The sequence below is a fragment of the Ranitomeya imitator genome, chromosome 1 (genome assembly GCF_032444005.1).
Source record: "Ranitomeya imitator isolate aRanImi1 chromosome 1, aRanImi1.pri, whole genome shotgun sequence".
Taxonomy (NCBI): domain Eukaryota; kingdom Metazoa; phylum Chordata; class Amphibia; order Anura; family Dendrobatidae; genus Ranitomeya; species Ranitomeya imitator.
The window spans coordinates 553,166,491-553,186,022 of record NC_091282.1 but is presented as its reverse complement, the minus strand read 5'-3'; the positions used below and the strand labels follow the sequence as shown (position 1 = coordinate 553,186,022).

The 19,532-nt window shown below is 42.2% G+C and overlaps 1 protein-coding gene across 2 annotated transcripts in view; it reads right to left on the bottom strand.

Annotated features, from left to right (window-relative positions):
- The window catches only part of HOMER3 (homer scaffold protein 3), a 221,667-nt gene that overhangs the window by 14,574 nt on the left and 187,561 nt on the right, over positions 1-19,532 (bottom strand). For both annotated transcript variants that reach the window (XM_069767718.1, XM_069767717.1), the window contains 2 exons: positions 11,017-11,124; positions 10,633-10,713 (listed from right to left, as the gene is read on the bottom strand). In XM_069767718.1, coding sequence (XP_069623819.1) covers positions 10,633-10,713; positions 11,017-11,124 — 189 coding nt within the window. The remainder of the gene's footprint in view (positions 1-10,632; positions 10,714-11,016; positions 11,125-19,532) is intronic.

Genomic DNA, 19,532 nt, shown 5'->3' with positions numbered 1-19,532 from the left:
GGATGACGAAATAGACAAAAATGGAACATCACCATGTACTCCCTGACAACCCCAGCTGGTTACCGACATAGAGTTCCAATCCAATACTGGATTATGGGTTTGTAGCCATGGCAACCCCAACACGACCACATCATGCAAATTATGCAGTACCAAAAAGCGAATAACTTCCTGATGTGCAGGAGCCATGCACATGGTCAGCTGGGCCCAGTACTGAGGCTTATTCTTGGCCAGAGGTGTAGCATCAATTCCTCTCAACGGAATAGGACACCGCAAAGGCTCCAAGAAAAATCCACAACGTTTAGCATAATCCAAATCCATCAGATTCAGGGCAGCGCCTGAATCCACAAACGCCATGACAGAATATGATGACAAAGAGCACATTAAGGTAATGGACAAAAGGAATTTGGACTGTACAGTACCAATAACGGCAGAGCTATCGAACCGCCTAGTGCGTTTAGGACAATTAGAAATAGCATGAGTAGAATCACCACAATAGAAACACAGTCTGTTCAGACGTCTGTGTTCGTGCCGCTCTACTTTAGTCATAGTCCTGTCGCACTGCATAGGCTCAGGCTTACTCTCAGACAATACCGCCAGATGGTGCACAGATTTACGCTCGCGCAAGCGACGACCGATCTGAATGGCCAAGGACATAGACTCATTCAAACCAGCAGGCATAGGAAATCCCACCATTACATCCTTAAGAGCTTCAGAGAGACCCTTTCTGAACAAAGCCGCTAGTGCAGATTCATTCCACAGAGTGAGTACTGACCATTTTCTAAATTTCTGACAATATAGTTCTACATCATCCTGACCCTGGCATAAAGCCAGCAGATTTTTCTCAGCTTGATCCACTGAATTAGGCTCATCGTAAAGCAATCCCAGCGCCTGGAAAAATGCATCAATATTACTCAATGCAGAATCTCCTGGTGCAAGAGAAAACGCCCAGTCCTGTGGGTCGCCGCGCAAAAAAGAAATAATAATCAAAACCTGTTGAATAGGATTACCAGAAGAATGAGGTTTCAAGGCCAAAAATAGCTTACAATTATTTCTGAAGCTCAGGAACTTAGTTCTGTCACCAAAAAACAAATCAGGAATCGGAATTCTTGGTTCTAGCATCGATTTCTGATCAATAGTATCTTGAATCTTTTGTACATTTACAACGAGATTATCCATTGAGGAGCACAGAGCCTGAATATCCATGTCCACAGCTGTGTCCTGAAGCACTCTAATGTCTAGGGGAAAAAAAAGACTGAAGACAAAGCTAAGAAAAAAAAATGATGTCAGGATTTCTTTTTTCCCTCTATTGGAAATCATTGAATTGGCTCCTTGTACTGTTATGGCTGGCAATCAGGCAACACAGCGTGCAGTAATCAGCGCACATACAGAGATCTGGCAAAAACCCAAAACAATAGGACGAGCTCTGAGACGTGGAATCTCTGTAGACTGCAGTACCTGAACTGTCCTCACACAACTGGAAGCAGCAGTGGATTGCGCCTATCACTACCTATGCAACTCGGCACTGCCTGAGGAGCTGACTAGCCTGAAGATAGAAATACAAGCCTGACTTACCTCAGAGAAATACCCCAAAGGAATAGGCAGCCCCCACATATAATGACTGTTAGCAAGATGAAAAGACAAACGTAGAAATGAAATAGATTCAGCAAAGTGAGGCCCGATATTCTAGACAGAGCGAGGATAGCAAAGAGAACTATGCAGTCTACAAAAAACCCTAAAACGAAAACCACGCAAAGGGGCAAAAAAGACCCACCGTGCCGAACTAACAGCACGGTGGTGCACCCCTTTGCTTCTCAGAGCTTCCAGCAAAAGATAATAACAAGCTGGACAGAAAAAACAGAAAACAAACTAGAAGCACTTATCTAGCAGAGCAGCAGGCCCAAGGAAAGATGCAGTAGCTCAGATCCAACACTGGAACATTGACAAGGAGCAAGGAAGACAGACTCAGGTGGAGCTAAATAGCAAGGCAGCCAACGAGCTCACCAAAACACCTGAGGGAGGACGCCCAGAGACTGCAATACCACTTGTGACCACAGAATTCACAACATGTAACTTCTTCTTTAAGAGTCTCCTCTTTCCTCCACTCATTACCTGTAGTAATGGCACCTGTTTAAACTTGTTATCAGTATAAAAAGACACCTGTGCACACCCTCAAACAGTCTGACTCCAAACTCCACTATGGTGAAGACCAAAGAGCTGTCAAAGGACACCAGAAACAAAATTGTAGCCCTGCACCAGGCTGGGAAGACTGAATCTGCAATAGCCAACCAGCTTGGAGTGAAGAAATCAACAGTGGGAGCAATAATTAGAAAATGGAAGACATACAAGACCACTGATAATCTCCCTCGATCTGGGGCTCCACGCAAAATCCCACCCCGTGGGGTCAGAATGATCACAAGAACGGTGAGCAAAAATCCCAGAACCACGCGGGGGGACCTAGTGAATGAACTGCAGAGAGCTGGGACCAATGTAACAAGGCCTACCATAAGTAACACACTACGCCACCATGGACTCAGATCCTGCAGTGCCAGACGTATCCCACTGCTTAAGCCAGTACATGTCCGGGCCCATCTGAAGTTTGCTAGAGAGCATTTGGATGATCCAGAGGAGTTTTGGGAGAATGTCCTATGGTCTGATGAAACCAAACTGGAACTGTTTGGTAGAAACACAACTTGTCGTGTTTGGAGGAAAAAGAATACTGAGCTGCATCCATCAAACACCATACCTACTGTAAAGTATGGTGGTGGAAACATCATGCTTTGGGGCTGTTTCTCTGCAAAGGGGCCAGGACGACTGATCCGGGTACATGAAAGAATGAATGGGGCCATGTATCGTGAGATTTTGAGTGCAAACCTCCTTCCATCAGCAAGGGCATTGAAGATGAAACGTGGCTGGGTCTTTCAACATGACAATGATCCAAAGCACACCGCCAGGGCAACGAAGGAGTGGCTTCGTAAGAAGCATTTCAAGGTCCTGGAGTGGCCTAGCCAGTCTCCAGATCTCAACCCTATAGAAAACCTTTGGAGGGAGTTGAAAGTCCGTGTTGCCAAGCGAAAAGCCAAAAACATCACTGCTCTAGAGGAGATCTGCATGGAGGAATGGGCCAACATACCAACAACAGTGTGTGGCAACCTTGTGAAGACTTACAGAAAACGTTTGACCTCTGTCATTGCCAACAAAGGATATATTACAAAGTATTGAGATGAAATTTTGTTTCTGACCAAATACTTATTTTCCACCATAATATGCAAATAAATTGTTAAAAAAACAGACAATGTGATTTTCTGGATTTTTTTTTCTCAGTTTGTCTCCCATAGTTGAGGTCTACCTATGATGTAAATTACAGACGCCTCTCATCTTTTTAAGTGGTGGAACTTGCACTATTGCTGACTGACTAAATACTTTTTTGCCCCACTGTATATGTATACCGTATTTTTCGCTTTGTAAGACGCTCCAGATTATAAGACGCACCCCAAATTTTGAGGAGAAAAATAGGGAAAAACTTTTTTTTAATAAATTGGTGGTGCGTCTTATAATCCATGCGTCTTATTACTTACCACTGTTACCAGGGGTTGTGGCTGCGGTGGATCAGGGTCCCAGGGTCGTTGCTGGAGACAGGAGTGGAGCATTGCTGCAGGCTGGGATGAGGGGGTCTGCAGGGGAGCTTCTGTGCTGCAGGGGGCTCCTGTGCTGCAGGCTGGGATGAGGGGGTCTGTAGGGGGGCTCCGGTGCTGCGGGGGCTCTGGCGACATTTTGTGAAGGACCAGAGCCCCCCAGCACTTCGTCCATGCGTTCCTGTATGACTGACTCCGGGAAAATGGCCGGTAATTCAATTGCTGGCTTTTGCTATCTCCTTCCCAAACCCGACATGATATGAGACATGGTTTACATACAGTAAACCATCTCATATCCCTTTTTTTTGCATATTCCACACTACTAATGTTAGTAGTGTGTATGTGCAAAATTTGGGCGCTCTAGCTATTAATTTAAAGGGTTAAATCGCGGAAAAAATTGGCGTGGGCTCACGCACAATTTTCTCCGCCAGAATGGTAAAGCCAGTGACTGAGGGCAGATATTAATACCCGGGAGAGGGTCCATGGTTATTGCCCCCCCCCCTGCCTAAAAACATCTGTCCCCAGCCACCCCAGAAAAGGCACATCTGGAAGATGAGCCTATTCTGGCATTTGGCCAATCTCTTCCCATTCCTGTGTAGCTGTGGGATATGGGATAATGAAGGGTTAATGTCACCTTGCTATTGAAAAGTGACATTAAGCCAGATTAATAATGGAGAGGCGTCAATTATGACACCTATTCATTATTAATCCAATAGTATGAAATGGTTAAAAAACACACACATTATTACAAAGTTCTTTAATGAAATAAATACACAGGTTGTTGGAATAGTTTATTATACTGGTAATCCACCTGAAGACCCTCGCTCTGTAAAAAAGGTAAAATAAAAAAACAACAATATCACATACCTTCTGATGTTCAGTCTCGTCCCACGCTGTAAATCCATCTGAAGGGGTTAACTAATTTTAGGAGCTGTGCTTATGCCAGTAAAACCCCAGCGAATGAATGGAATGTAGGTCAATGACCTGTAGTTACCTTCAGTCACGGTGAGGCGCCCTCTGCTGGATGTCCTCATATGAACTCGAGCCTGGAAACTTTTCAGAATATTTTCCCACGCTTTGGGTCATTGTCCACTTGGAAGATCCATTTCCGCCGAAGCTATTTCCTGGCTGATGTCTTCAGATGTTGCTTCAGTATTGCCACATAATCCTCTTTTCTCATGATGCCATCTATTTTATGTAGTGCATCAGTTCCTCCTGCAGCAAAACAACCCCACAACATGATGCTGCCACCTCTGTGTTTCACAGTTGGGATGGTGTTCTTAGGCTTCCAAGCTTATCCCTTTTTCCTCCAAACGTAGCAATGGTCATTATGCTTAAAAAGTTCAATTTTAGTTTCATCAGACGAAAGGACATGTCTCCAAAAATTAAGATTTCCGTTCCTGTGTGCATTTGCAAACATTAATCTTTTTTATTTTTGTTTTGGAGTAATGGCTTTTTCCTGGCAGAGTGGCCTTTCAGCCCATGTTGATACAAAACTTGTTTCACTGTAGATATTGACACAATCTTACCAGCTTCTACCATGATCTTCACAAGGTCTTTTGCTTTTGTCCTTGGGTTGAAATGCACATGTTGGACCAAAACACATTCATCTCTAGGACACAGAACCCATCTCCTTCCTGAGCGGCATGATGGCTAGACATTCCCATCTTGTTTGTACTTGCCTAGAATTGTTTGTACAAGTGAATGAGGTACCTGTAGGTATCTTGAAATTGTACCCAAGGATTAGCCAGACTTATGCAAGTCCACAATTCTCTTCCTGATATCTTGGCTGATTTCTTTAGACTTTCCCATGATGCTACACAAAGAAGCAGTGTGCTTCAGGTGTGCATTAAAACACATCCACAGGTGTGTCTCTAATTAACTCAGATGTTGCCAAAAAATCTATTAGAAGCTTCCGAACACATGACATCATCATACAGGCAGTCCAGAATTGTTTAAAGGCATAGTAATCTTAGTGTATTTAAACTTTTGACTTTATAGTACATAATAAAAATTCCTTAAAACATTCTCTCTCTCTCTCTCATTATTCTGGCATTTGGCAAATATTAATAATTATGGTAATCCTAATTGGCCTAAAATGAGAAACGTTTATTCTGATTTAATGTCAGATATTGACAATATAAAACGTGCATATGTGTCTTTTTATATAGTGTATGTAAACCTCTGGTTTCAACTGTATAGCATCCCACCAGGCTCCAGCACTATGCCCACCCCCCCATGCCACCCTCAAACATAGTATGCTGCCACATATTGCCCCTCTTCTCCGATCCCCCCACTTACTATATATATTCACCACCACCCTCACCCACCCCTGTGTGAACACATTCCCTGCAAGTAATTAAGAACCTAAAACTTGCACAATAAAATGTTTATGGGTAGGTGATGAGGTAACATAGTAACATAGTTATTAAGGTTGAAGGAAGACTTTAAGTCCATCTAGTTCAACCCATAGCCTAACCTAACATGCCCTAACATGTTGATCCAGAGGAAGGTAAAGAAAACCCATGTGGCAAAGAGTAAGCTCCACATTGGGGAAAAAAATTCCTTCCCGACTCCACATATGGCAATCAGACTAGATCCCTGGATCAACGCCCTATTAAGGAATCTAGTATATATACCCTGTAACATTATATATTATTCCCTAGAGCAGGGAAGTAAGCCTATCCTTCTGCTGTGAGTGTCAGTGTTCTTTGCTATGATTGGTGGTGCAGTGGGACTGCTGTTGCACCAATCAGAGCAATGATATTCACTACAATTCCTTAGTTCTTCTCCCACAATCACCCTACTCTGGACAAGTTTGTAAAAAAAATAAAAAATTCAGGTCATTGTCACTGATACCGGCGGAGAGCCAGGGCCTATTGGCAAATACAGGCCTGATTACAGCTAACTGAAAATGGTTGTTTTGATGAATGGAGCCAACCAGCTAACAAATAGGGAAAAGCTCCTATAGAACATTGAGGAAATGCTCTGTGGGAACAGCATGCTCCTGTATTTGTGAAAAACACCATTCCTATGGATGAAAATATGGATTGACAAGATACTGTTTTCAGATGTAAAAAATGTGGACATTCCCTTAGAGGACATATATAGTATAAGGCATGATTTTACCACATCGCCTTACATATTTCTCATATCTCAAGGTCTTGTGCCTCTAGGAGATATCATGGTGCGGAGAGAATACAGTTAGACTGCTCCCCCCATCCAGGGACTTCTCCCTCCCAACAAACTAGAATAACAGGAAGCCAAATGTGTATCCTTCAACAAAGCGCCAGGGCAATGTGTCTCCATAGCAACCTGCCGCAAGCTGACAAAGGGAATCCAGAATGAAATAATACTCACATGGATGAAATGCGTACAAGTGTACATAAGGCACATGGATGTGCTATATGGATCTCGCCTGATGTGCTTCTCGGGTAATTTAGAAAGAATCCATAAGGCTAAATAAGCATGCCAGGGTTGGATGGATGCAATAATTAATAACCAACAGTGAATAGTTGTTAATAATGCAGCACATTTTTTTGCCAGAGACTATTAGTGTCATCGGTAAGCTACCAGCAGTCAGATGAGGACAGTGGCAAAGAGTACACTTTCCCTCCTTGAGTAACAGACTGGGCAGGAGTGTTTTAGAGTATATTCAGAATGGCACTTCATCATAATTTGCGATCTGCATTCGAGCATTGTTGTTAAAGGGGTTTTCCCGGTTTTTATGCCTTTGGGCTTGCTCTAGGTGAAAATAATAAGCTGATAAGCTGAGCTGGTACTCACTTTCCCCTGCTCCAGCACGGCCTCTCTGCTGCTGCCCCCAGCTATTGTCTACAAGCTACAGAGGTGACTTCACTACACTCCCTGACAGAAGTTATGTCGCTTATCCATGTTTTGTAAATAAAAGCTTATAACCTGACGTTAAATTCATCCATTGGTTGTATAAATTATTCATTTGAAAGCTGAAACCCTCCGAAATGTGGTTTTGGTTAAGAAAATAAATTGGCATCAATGCAGAAATATTTATCGGTTAATGGACACAGAATGGTCAGATTTTGGCAAGACAAAAGTTTTGTCACCCACAGAAAGTAATGTGATATTCAAACAAATAATTAACTTAAAATACAAATATAGCTGTGGTGCTATTAGAATCATATTTAATATTTTGTGTGACTTCCATGAGCTTGAAGGATTGCATCCATGCGGTCAGGAATAGCAAAGAATGCAGTCTTACATGCCTCCCAGAGTTCATCTAGATTCTTTGGTTTTGTCTTCCAAGCTTCCCCTTTCATCCTACCCCAAACATGCTCAATGATGTTCATGTCTGGTGACTGGACTGGCCAGTCCTTGAGCACCTTCATTTTTTTTGCCTGGAGGAACTTTGTTGTAGAGATGGATGCATGAGATGGAACACCATCCTGCTGCAGAATTTGACCCTTTTTATTATTTGGAATATAAGAGGTACCTAATACTTCTTGATATTTTAGGCTATTGATATTGCCTTCCACCTTGCAAATGTTTTGCACACCCCCATACTGAATGTAACCCCAGACCATGATCTTTCCACCACAAATGTAACTGTTTTCTGGGTGTCTTTTGGATCCATACGGGCTCCAGTAGGTCTCCTGCAGTATTTGCGGTGTCTGTGGTGTAATTCTACTGAAGATTCATCAGAGAAATCCACTTTCTGCCACTTTTTCAGCGTCTATCTGTTTAGCAGGCGGTGGGACTTTGCCAAATGCCACACGTTTTTTTATTTGCCTTTTGTTTAGTGCTGGCTTCTGGGCACTGATTCGACCATGGAGGCCATTGCGAGTCAGAATCCTACAAACTGTTCTAGATGACACAGGGACTTGAGGTGACCAGGCCTGTTGGAGCTCTGCTGCAGTGGAAGAGGGACTTGCTTTGGATTTTCTAACCAACAAACGTTCCTCCTGAGCAGTTGACTTGCGGGGTTTGCCGAACCTAGGCTAGTCAAACACATCTCCAGTCTCTTCAAATCTTTTTTTAATTCTTTGTACTTGACGCTGAGACACATTAAAGGTGCCAGCCACCTCTGCAGTGGATCTGGCCTTCAGCCTCTTGATAATCCAGGCTTTGGTCGCAGGGTGGATCTTTGGCATGTTGTCAGAACTCAAGTTGCAGTTCAAGTGAAGGTCTGGGGTGCTGGGTTTCTTTTTATACACACACTAATTAACCGATCATTTACTGAGCACAGGTGAGGATGTAAACTAGGATTGGGTGCATTATATGACCAGGCGACAAAACTTTTGTCTTGCCAAAATCTGACCATTCTGTGTCCATTAACTGATAAATATTTCTGCATTGATGCCAATTTATTTTCTTAACCAAAACCATATTTTGGAGGGTTTCAGCTTTCAAAAGAATAATTTATACAACCAATGGATGAACTTAACGTCGGGTTATAAGCTTTTATTTACATAACATGGATAAGCGACATAACTTCTGTCAGGGAGTGTACAGTGCACATGATTGATACAGCCAATCACTTGCCTCAGCAGTGATGATGATTTTTTTCATCTAGAGCAGGGGTGTCAAACTGCATTCCTCGAGGGCTGCAAACAGGTCATGTTTTCAGGATTTCCTTGTACTGCACAGGTGATAATTTAATCACCTACACACATAATGATTGCAGCACCTTGTGCAATGCTAAGGAAATCTTGAAAACACACATGGTTTGCGGCCCTCGAGGAACGCAGTTTGACACCCCTGATCTAGAGGGCTCTCATAGATATAAAAAAGTATATCTGGAAAATCCCTTTAACCAGCTAGACACCAGAGGACAAAATAAACATGATGTCATTGGCCTGCTACACACGGGTTATTACTCACTAAAGGAGTATTGCATAGTAATTAGTGATGAGCGAGTGTGCTCGTTACTCGAGATTTCCGAGCATGCTCGGGTGATCTCCGAGTATCTTGGGCATGCTCAGAGATTTAGTTTGAGTCGCGGCAGCTGCAGCTGCATGATTTGCGGCTATTAGACAGCTTGAATACATGTGATGATTCCCTAACAAACAGGCAATCCATGCATGTGTTCAGGCTGTTTGTTAGGGAATCATCACGTGTTCAGGAGGTCTAAAAGCCGCAAATCATGCAGCTGCGGAGATATAATCTAAATCTCTAAGCTCGCCCAAGATACTTGGAGACCACCCGAGCATGCTCGGAAATCTCAAGTAACGAGCACACTCGCTCATCGCTAATACAGTAGTAATTGGATCTATTCACACATAACAGATCTATTGCAGACATTTTTTAAAATGTGCTGTTTACTTGAATGGGGCTTTGGTAAATAAATCCATGTTCTTGCCGACAAAACAGCTTCTTTCAGCTAACTGGTACTGATTTTCAGTTGAATAATTTCTGCTGCATATGAATACACTCTTATGCCACACTTCACCAAGGCTGGCTTGATGTAGGAAACACTGCAGTAAAATGCAGCAAATTGATGAAGAGACATGCTCTTTTTAATAACTTTGGTGCATCGTTCAGCTGCTGTGCTCCACCATAAGAAATGTTATTCCAAGGGCTGAAATATATTTCTTACATAATTTATTCCACTTTTGTGATGTAAATTATGATGCATTTCTTGGCCATTATCAGTCCCAACCAAACGTCACAAACTTTTCAACAGAGTGGCAGAGATGACCAGGACTAACCGAAAAATGCCAAAAGTCACATTTTATTTTGAAACTATAAGTCATGCATAGGTTTAACAACATTTCAGTTTTAAACCAGAATTCTGTCGAAAAGAGTTTGATGCATCAAATCCCAGTGTTTCTGCACAAAAAAACACCAAGTTTCAAAGAAAGGGAAAAACACAAAGAACGTAGGACTAATGCAATAATAAAAGTAGATTGCGAGGTTCAGAGAAGACACCTGCAGAAGGAAAGCACTGGAAAAAGCAGCATTTCTGCCTGTGGGAAAGTGTGCTGCACAAAGCAGAAGGATTTCTTACCATTGATCATTTTCTTACCTGGAGTTTCTGGAGTAGCTCATCTCGTTCACTCTCCAGCTCTATCAGGTCAGGTCTCTGTCCTTTCAAGTGAAGGATCTCCTGCAGCCAAAGGAAAGGTAAACCCATGAACACTTTTGCTGTGACAGCTATGTTTTTGTGTTTATTGTGCTCTCTTTTGCATTATCATTGTTATATTATTTTGTACTTTTACTATTACTATGTGGTCAGTACAATGTGATATCTCTATTTAATGGTGAGCAATCTCATATATTGCACAACTGAATACGTGCTCATCATCAACATGCAGTCGCACTGTTCAATAGACTATATGCTAATTAATATACTGAATTTTACATGACGTGTACTTCTACAAATCAATTCATTATACAACACTTGAATCACCTCTTCTTTGTTCCTTAGCAGTGTCTCCAGCTCCCGCAGTCGCTCAGAAAGTTCACTTTCTTGATCTGTGGCTGTCATTGTTGTAGACTGAGTCTCCAGCTCTGTAACCTGCACAATAGTGGGATAAAACAATTTTTCTACATATTATCTATGAAGCCTACTCACAACACTGAGTTAATAAGGTTACAATGATGTACAATTATGGAAGAATAGAATTGTAAGATGTTAAACAAAAGCAAAATAAGCCCAAATTAAAACTATATATGTATACATATACATCCTGTAGAACAGTGGTCCCCAACCTTTCTGACCTTGAGAGCCACATTCATCACTGAGAGAGGGTCGCGAGCCACATCCAGCTCCCACCTCCTTCAAAGAAGTGTCAACCAAAGCCCCCATTACAGGTATAATGATAACCAAAGCTTTTCCACAGAAATCACTCCAGAGCAGTACACTGAGATCCAGGGGTTCCCACAATACCCCCATTCAGTATTCTCCCAACACACTGTCACATCCAGCTTTGCGCACCTCCTCTAACAGGTAGTACAAACCTCCAGCGTACCAAACCTAAAACATCTCTAGACCCCTAAGACCAGTAAATATGCATCCAGTATGTAAACCTATAAAAACACACTAGGTTGCGGGGCGAATGAAGATGAGTGAAATACAGAACCCATCAAAAATATAAATATGTCCAAAAGTCCACAACCAAGCGGTAGAGGTATCAAGAACAATTTTATTAAAGTGTCAAATGCACAGAATTATAATAAATACACATGGACAAAAAACAATGCATGGCAAAAAACAGGCATAATGACACCAGCATAAGAGATGTTAAACTAGATGCTGGGGAAAGACACAGAAAAATCCAGGCATCCTAACTACACCAACACGCCGGTATATGCTCATTACTCAAAAATGAAAAAAGGTACACAGATGGGCATCCCCAAGGGAGGACATCATAATATAAGATAATATATAACAAACCCTTAGAGGTAGCCCATCAGGGTATCTCATAAAAAATGTATAACTATGTGCAAAAAGAGCATAGAGGTGTAAATGTCGCCAGCAAACCCAAGTCCTAGGAAAAATGCGTGCATGCTGCTAATGTTGCTGTAACATTACCTTGGGACATGCTGGTGACAGAAAGCCGGCGTGGTGGGAGCAGGGAAAGGCCTCGACGCGCGTTTCGGCGTTTCAAAAAGTTTAGGGTCACCCAGGCAATTTTGTGCTTTCCATGAAGACTCATACTTTTATTAATCAAATGAGTTGCCAAATAATTATAAAATCTAGTCCAGACATTGACAAGGTTTGAAAAAAAGATTTTTATTTGAAATAATAATTTTCTCCTTCAAACTTTGCTTTTGTCAAAGAATGCTCCCTTTGCAGCAATTACAGCATTGCAGACCTTTGGCATTCTAGCAGTTAATTTGCTGAGGTAATCTGGAGAAATTTCACCCCATGCTTCCGGAAGCCCCTCCCACAAGTTGGTTAGCTTGATGGGCACTTTTTGCGTACCATACGGTCAAACCATACGGTCAAGCTGCTCCCACAACAGCTCAATGGGGCTGAGATCTGGTGACTGCACTGGCCACTCCATTAGATAGAATACCAGCTGCCTGCTTCTTCTCTAAATAGTTCTTGCATAATTTGGAGGTGTGCTTTGGGTCATTGTCCTGTTGTAGGATGAAATTGGCTCCAATCAAGCGCTGTCCACAGGGTATGGCATGGTGCTGCAAAATGGAGTGATAGCCTTCCTTACTCAATATTCCCTTTTACCTTGTACAAATCTCCCACTTTACCAGCACCAAAGCAACCCCAGACCATCACAATGCCTCCACTATGCTTGACAGATGGCGCCAGTCACTCTTCCAGCATATTTTCAGTTGTTCTGCGTCTCACAAATGTTCTTCTGTGTGATCCAAACACCTCAAACTTGGATTCGTTTGTCCATAACACTTTATTCCAATCTTCCTCTGTCCAATTTCTGTGTTCTTTTGCCCATATTAATCTTTTCCTTTTACTAGCCAGTCTCAAATATGGCTTTTTTTGCCACACAGCTCTGAAGGCCAGTATTCCAGAGTCGCTTCTTCACTATAGACATTGACACTGGCATTTTGTGTGTACTATTTAATGAAGCTGCCAGTTGAGGACCTGTGAGGCATCGATTTCTCAAACTACAGACTGTAATGTAGTTGTCTTGTTGCTCAGTTGTGCATTGGGGCCACCCACTTCTCTTTTTACTCTGGTTAGAGCCTGTTTGTGCTCTCCTCTGAAGGGAGTAGTACACACCGTTGTAGGAAATCTTCAGTTTCTTGTCAATTTTTCGCATGGTATAGCCTTCATTTCACTTTCAAATCATTTTTATTAACTTTTTAACATAAAGGGAAGATAAGTGGTAGAGGGTGAGGGATAACAGCGAAGGGGGAAAGGAAAGACCCCATACAATATGGGGAAAGGGAAGGAAAAGAGACAGGTATACATACAGACATTTCCGTAGGTTAACGATACAGCTTGAAATAGAAATCATACATGTATACATTTGCTTGTGATGCCAATTTAAATATTATTACTGAAAATAAAATCATTAAACTTAAACAATACAAGTATACATCAGCATATATCACCAAGATAAGTTGCTAAATGTCTGCTTCTCAAACTAAAAGTCAGAATTATGTTATGTAAACCTGCCTGGTCCGGAATCACCCTTAGTGACCCCAAGACCAACTGGAGGGCAGTGTCCGGTTTAGCCTTCATTTCTAAGAACAAGAATAGACTGTCCAGTTTCACATGAAAGTTCTTTTTTTCTGGCCATTTTGAGAGTTTAATGGAACCAACAAATGTAATGCTCCAGATTCTCAACTAGCTCAAAGGAAGGTCAGGTTTATAGGTTCTCTAATCAGCCAAACTGTTTTCAGCTGTGCTAACATACCATCCATTAGCCTTCTTACACAGTTATCAAACACAACGTAGCATAAGAACACTGGAGTGATGGTTGTTGGAAATGGGCCTCTATACACCTCTGAAGATATTGCATTATAAACCAGACGTTTGCAGCTAGAATAGTTATTTACCACATTAACAATGTATTGAGTGTATTTCTGAATCATTTAATGTTAGCTTCATTGGAAAAAGCTGTGCTTTTCTTTAAAAAATAAGAAAATTTCTAAGTGACCCTAAACTTTTGAACGGTAGTGTGTATGTGTGTACACTGCTCAAAAAAATAAAGGGAACACTTAAACAAGAGAATATAACACCAAGTAAACTTCTGTGAAATCAAACTGTCCACTTAGGAAGCAACACTGTTTGACAATCAATTTTGCATGCTGTTATGCAAATTGAATAGACAACAGATGGAAATTATTGGCAATTATCAAGACACACTCACTAAAGGAGTGGTTCTGCAGGTGGGGACCACAGACCGCATCTCAGTACCAATGCTTTCTGGCTGATGTTTTTGTCATTTTTGAATGTTGGTTGTGCATTCACACTCATGGTAGCATGAGACAGACTTTACAAGCCACACATGTGTCTCAGGTAGTGCAGCTCATCCAGGATGGCACATCAGTGCGAGCTGTGGAAAGGTTTGCTTTGCTGGAGGCGCTACCAGCAGACAGGCCAGTACACCAGGAGATGTGGAGGGGGCCGTAGGAAGGCAACAACCCAGCAGGACTGCTACCTCAGCCTTTGTGCAAGGAGGAACAGGAGGAGCACTGCCAGAGCCCTGCAAAATGACCTCCAGCAGGCCATAAATGTGCATGTGTCTGCACAAATGGTTAGAAACCGACTCTATGAGGATGGTCTGAGTGCCCAACATCCACAGATGGGGGTTGTGCTCACAACCCAACACCTTGCAGGACGCTTGGCATTTGCCACAGAACACCATGATTGTCAAATTCGCCACTGGCGCCCTGTGCTCTTCACAGATGAAAGCAGGTTCACACTGAGCACATGTGACAGACATGACAGAGTCTGGAGACGCCGTGGACAGCGATCTGCTGCCTGCAACATCCTTCAGCATGACCGGTTTGGCAGTAGATCAGTAGTGGTGTGGGGTGGAATTTCTTTGGAGGGCCGCACAGCCCTCCATGTGCTTGCCAAAGGTAGCCTGACTGCCATTAGGTACCAAGATAAGATCCTCAGACCCCTTGTGAGACCATATGCTGGTGCGATTGGCCCTGGGGTCCTCCTAATGCAGGACAATGCCAGACCTCATGTGGCTGGAGTGTGTCAAAAGTTCCTGCAAGATGAAGGCATTGAAGCTATGGACTGGCCCGCCCGTTCCCCCGTCCCAATTGAACACATCTGGGACATCATGTCTCGCACCATCCACCAACGTCACGTTGCACCACAGACCACCATCCACCACGTCCAGGTCTGGAAGGAGATCCCTCAGGAGACCATCCGCTGCCTCATCAGGAGCATGCCCAGGCATTTTAGGGAGGTCATACAGGCACGTGGAGGCCACACACACTACTAAGCATCATTTCCTTGTCTTGAGGCATTACCACTGAAGTTGGATCAGCCTACAACTTCATTTTCCACTTTGATTTTGAGCATCATTCCAACTCCAGACCTCCGTGGGATATTAGTTGTGATTTTACATTGATAATTTTTAGTTTTTTTTTTGTTCTCAACACATTCCACTATGTAATGACCAAAGATTTACAACTGGAATATTTCATTCAGTGATATTTAGGATGTGGGTTTTTGTGTTCCCTTTATTTTTTAGAGCAGTGTATATACACACTTTACAGTGGGTATGGAAGGAATGTATACCCCTTTAAAATTTTCACTCTTTGTTTCATTGCTACCATTTGGTAAATTCAAAAAAGTTCATTGTTTTTTCTAAAAAAATATATACTCTGCACCCCATCTTGACTTAAAAAAAACAGAAATGCAATAATTTTTGTAAATTTATTAAAAAAGAAAAACTGAACTATCACAGTCATAAGTATTCAGACCCTTTGCTCAGTACTGAGTAGAAGCACCCTTTTGAGCTAGTACAGCCAGGAGTCTTCTTGGGAATGATATAACAAGTTTTTCACACCTGGTTTTGGGGATCCTCTGACATTCTTCCTTGCAGAACCTCTCCAGTTCCATAAGGTTGGATGTTGAATGTTGGTGGACAGCCATTTTCAGGTCTCTCCAGAGCTGCTCAATTGGGTTTAGGTCAGGGCTCTGGCTGGGCCTGTCAAGAATGGTCAAAGAGTTGTTCTGAAGCCACTACTTTGTTATTATAGCTGTGTGCTTAGGGTCATTGTCTTGTTGGAAGGTGAACCTTTGGCCAAGTCTGAGGTTCAGAGCACTCTGGAAGAGGTTTTCATCCAGGATATCTCTTTACTTGGCCGCATTCATGTTTCCTTCAATGACAACCAGACATCCTGTCCCTGCAGCTGAACACCACCCCCATAGCATGATGCCGCCACCACCTTGTTTCATTGTTGGGATTGTATTGGGCAGGTGATGAGCAGTGCCTGGTTTTCTCCACACATACCACTTAGAATTATCACCAAAAAGGTCCATCTTCATCTCATCAGACCAGAGAATCTTATTTCTCATAGTCTGGGAGTCCTTCATGTGTTTTTTGGCAAACTCTATGCGGGCTTTCAAATATTTTGCACTGGGTAGAGGCTTCTATCGGGATACTCTGCAATAAAATCCTTACTGGTGGAAGGCTGCATTGATACTTGACGTTGTGGAACTCTCTCCTATCTCCCTACTGCATCTCTGGAGCTCAGCCACAGTGATCTTGGGGTTCCTTTTTTTACCTCTGTCACCAAGGCTCTTTGCTCACGATTGCTCAGTTTGGCTGGACGGCCAAGTCTAGGAAGACTTCTGGTGGTCTCAAACTTCTTCCGTTTAAGGATTATGGAGGCCACTGTGCTCTTAGGAACCTTGAGTACTGCAGAAATTCTGTTGTAACCTTGGCCAGATCTGTGCCTTGCCACAATTCTGTCTCTGAGCTCCTTGGCCAGTTCCTTTCACCTCCTGATTCTCATTTGGTCTGACATGCACTCTGAGCTATGAGGTCTTATATAGACACGTGTGTGCCTTTCCAAATCAAGTCCTAGAAGTTTGATTGAACACAGCTGGCCTCCAATGAAGGAGTAGAACCATCTCAAGGAGGATCACTAGAAAATGGACAGCATGTAACTTAAATATGAGTGTCTGAGCAAAGGGTTTGGATACTTATGATTCTGATATTTCAGTTTTTCTTTTTTATAAAATTTGAAAAAATTACTACATTTCAGGTTTTTTTCAGTCAAGATGGGGTGCAGAGTGTAAATTAATGTGAAAAAATTTACTTTTTTGAATTTACAAAATAGCTGCAATAAAACAGAGTGAAACATTTAATGGGGTCTGAATACTTTCTGTACCCACTGTATATACAGGTGCTTCTCACAAAATTAGAATATCATCAAAAAGTTAATTTATTTCAGTTCTTCAATACAAAAAGTAAAATTCATATATTAGAGTCATTACAAACAGAGTGATCTATTTCAGGTGTTTATTTCTGTTAATGTTGATGATTATGGCTTACAGCCAATGAAAACTCAAACATCATTGTCTCAGTAAATTAAGATAATTTATAACACCAGCTTGAAAAAATGATTTCAGAATCTGAAATGCTGCCCTATTGAAATGTATGTTCAGTAAATGCACTCAATGCTCAGGTCTCCTTTTACATCAATTACTGCATCAATGCGGCGTGGCACGGAGGCGATCAGCCTGTGGCACTGCTGAGTTGTTATGGAAGCCCAGTTTGCTTTGATAGCAACATTCAACTCGTCTGCATTGTGGGGTCTGGTGTCTCTCCTCTTCTTCTTTACAATATCCCATAGATTTTCTACGGGGTTAAGGTCAGGTGAGTTTGCTGGCCAATCAAGCACAGGGATACTGTTGTTTTTAAGCCAGGTATTTGTACTTTTGGCAGTGTGGACAGGTGCTGCTAGAGAATGATATTTCCAACTCCAACAAGCTTGTCAGCAGAGGGAAGCATGAAGTGCTCTAAAATATCCTGCTACACCACTGCCGCAACCTCCTTGTAAGCCTGCGTTCGCACTATAAGACGCACCCCCGATTTTCCTCCTAATTTTTTTGGGGAAAGGTACATCTCATAGTCCAAAAAATCCTGTATTATGAGTTTCACTTTTTGTATTGAAGAACTGAAATTAATTAACTTTTTGATGATATTCTAATTTTGTGAGACGCACGTGTGTGTGCGTATATACACACAGGACGGGCAATTTATGTGGGTACACCTAAATAAAATAGGAATGGTTGGTGATATCAACTTCCTGTTTGTGGCACATTAGTATATGGGAGGAGGGAAACTTTTCAAGATGGGTGGTGACCATGACGGCCATTTTGAAGTTGGCCATTTTGGATCCAACTTTATTTTTTCCAATGGGAATAGGGTCATGTGACACATCAAATTTATTGAGAATTTCACAAGAAAAACAATAGTGTGCTTGGTTTTAGCGTAACTTTATTATTTCATGAGTTATTTACAAGTTTATGACCACTTATAAAATGTGTTCAAAGTGCTGCCCATTGTGTTGGATTGTCAATGCAAGCCTCTTCTCCCACTCTTGACACACTGATAGCAACACCGCAGAAGAAATGCTAGCCCAGGCTTCTAGCATCCGTTGTTTCAGATGCTGCACATCACATATCTTCTCAGCATAGGCAATTGCCTTCAGATGACCCCTAAAAGTCTAAGGGGGTCAGATCGGGAGATCTTGGCCCATGACGACCAATCCACTTTCGAGGAAACTGTTCATGTAGGAATGCTCGGACCTGACACCCATATTTGATGGTATGGTGTGGTATATGGGGTGCAAAGATAGTGGGGCCATTCATCAATGGAAACCTCAATGCCACTGAATATCTGAAATTGCTACATGATGATGTGTTGCCCTCTTTACGCACTGAAGATGGCACGTTCCCTGAGTTTTTCCAGCAAGATGGTGCACCACCACATTATGGGTGTCAAGTCCGAGCATTCCTACAAGGAATCTGACCCCTTTAGACTAGCATATCTTCTGCAGTGTTGCTATCAGTGTATCAAGAGTGGGAAAAAAGGCTTGCATTGACAATCCAACACAATGGGCAGCATTTTGAACACATTTTATAAGTGGTCATAACTTGTAAATAACTCATGAAAGAATAAAGTTATGTTAAAACCAAGCACACCATTGTTTTTCTTGTGAAATTCTCACTAAATTTGATGTGGCACATGACCCTCTGCCCATTGGAAAAAATAAAGTTGGATCCAAAATGGCCAACTTCAAAATGGCCGCCATGGTCACCACCCATCTTGAAAAGTTTTCCTCCTCCCATATACTAATGTGCCACAAACAGGAAGTTGATATCACCAACCAATCCCATTTTATTTAGGTGTACCCATATAAATGGCCCACCCTGTACACACGTGTCTGTGTGTGTTCATTATCCAACCTCTGTCTCAGTGGTGGACACAGACTGTACTTGGTCCCCTGTGCAACAACAGT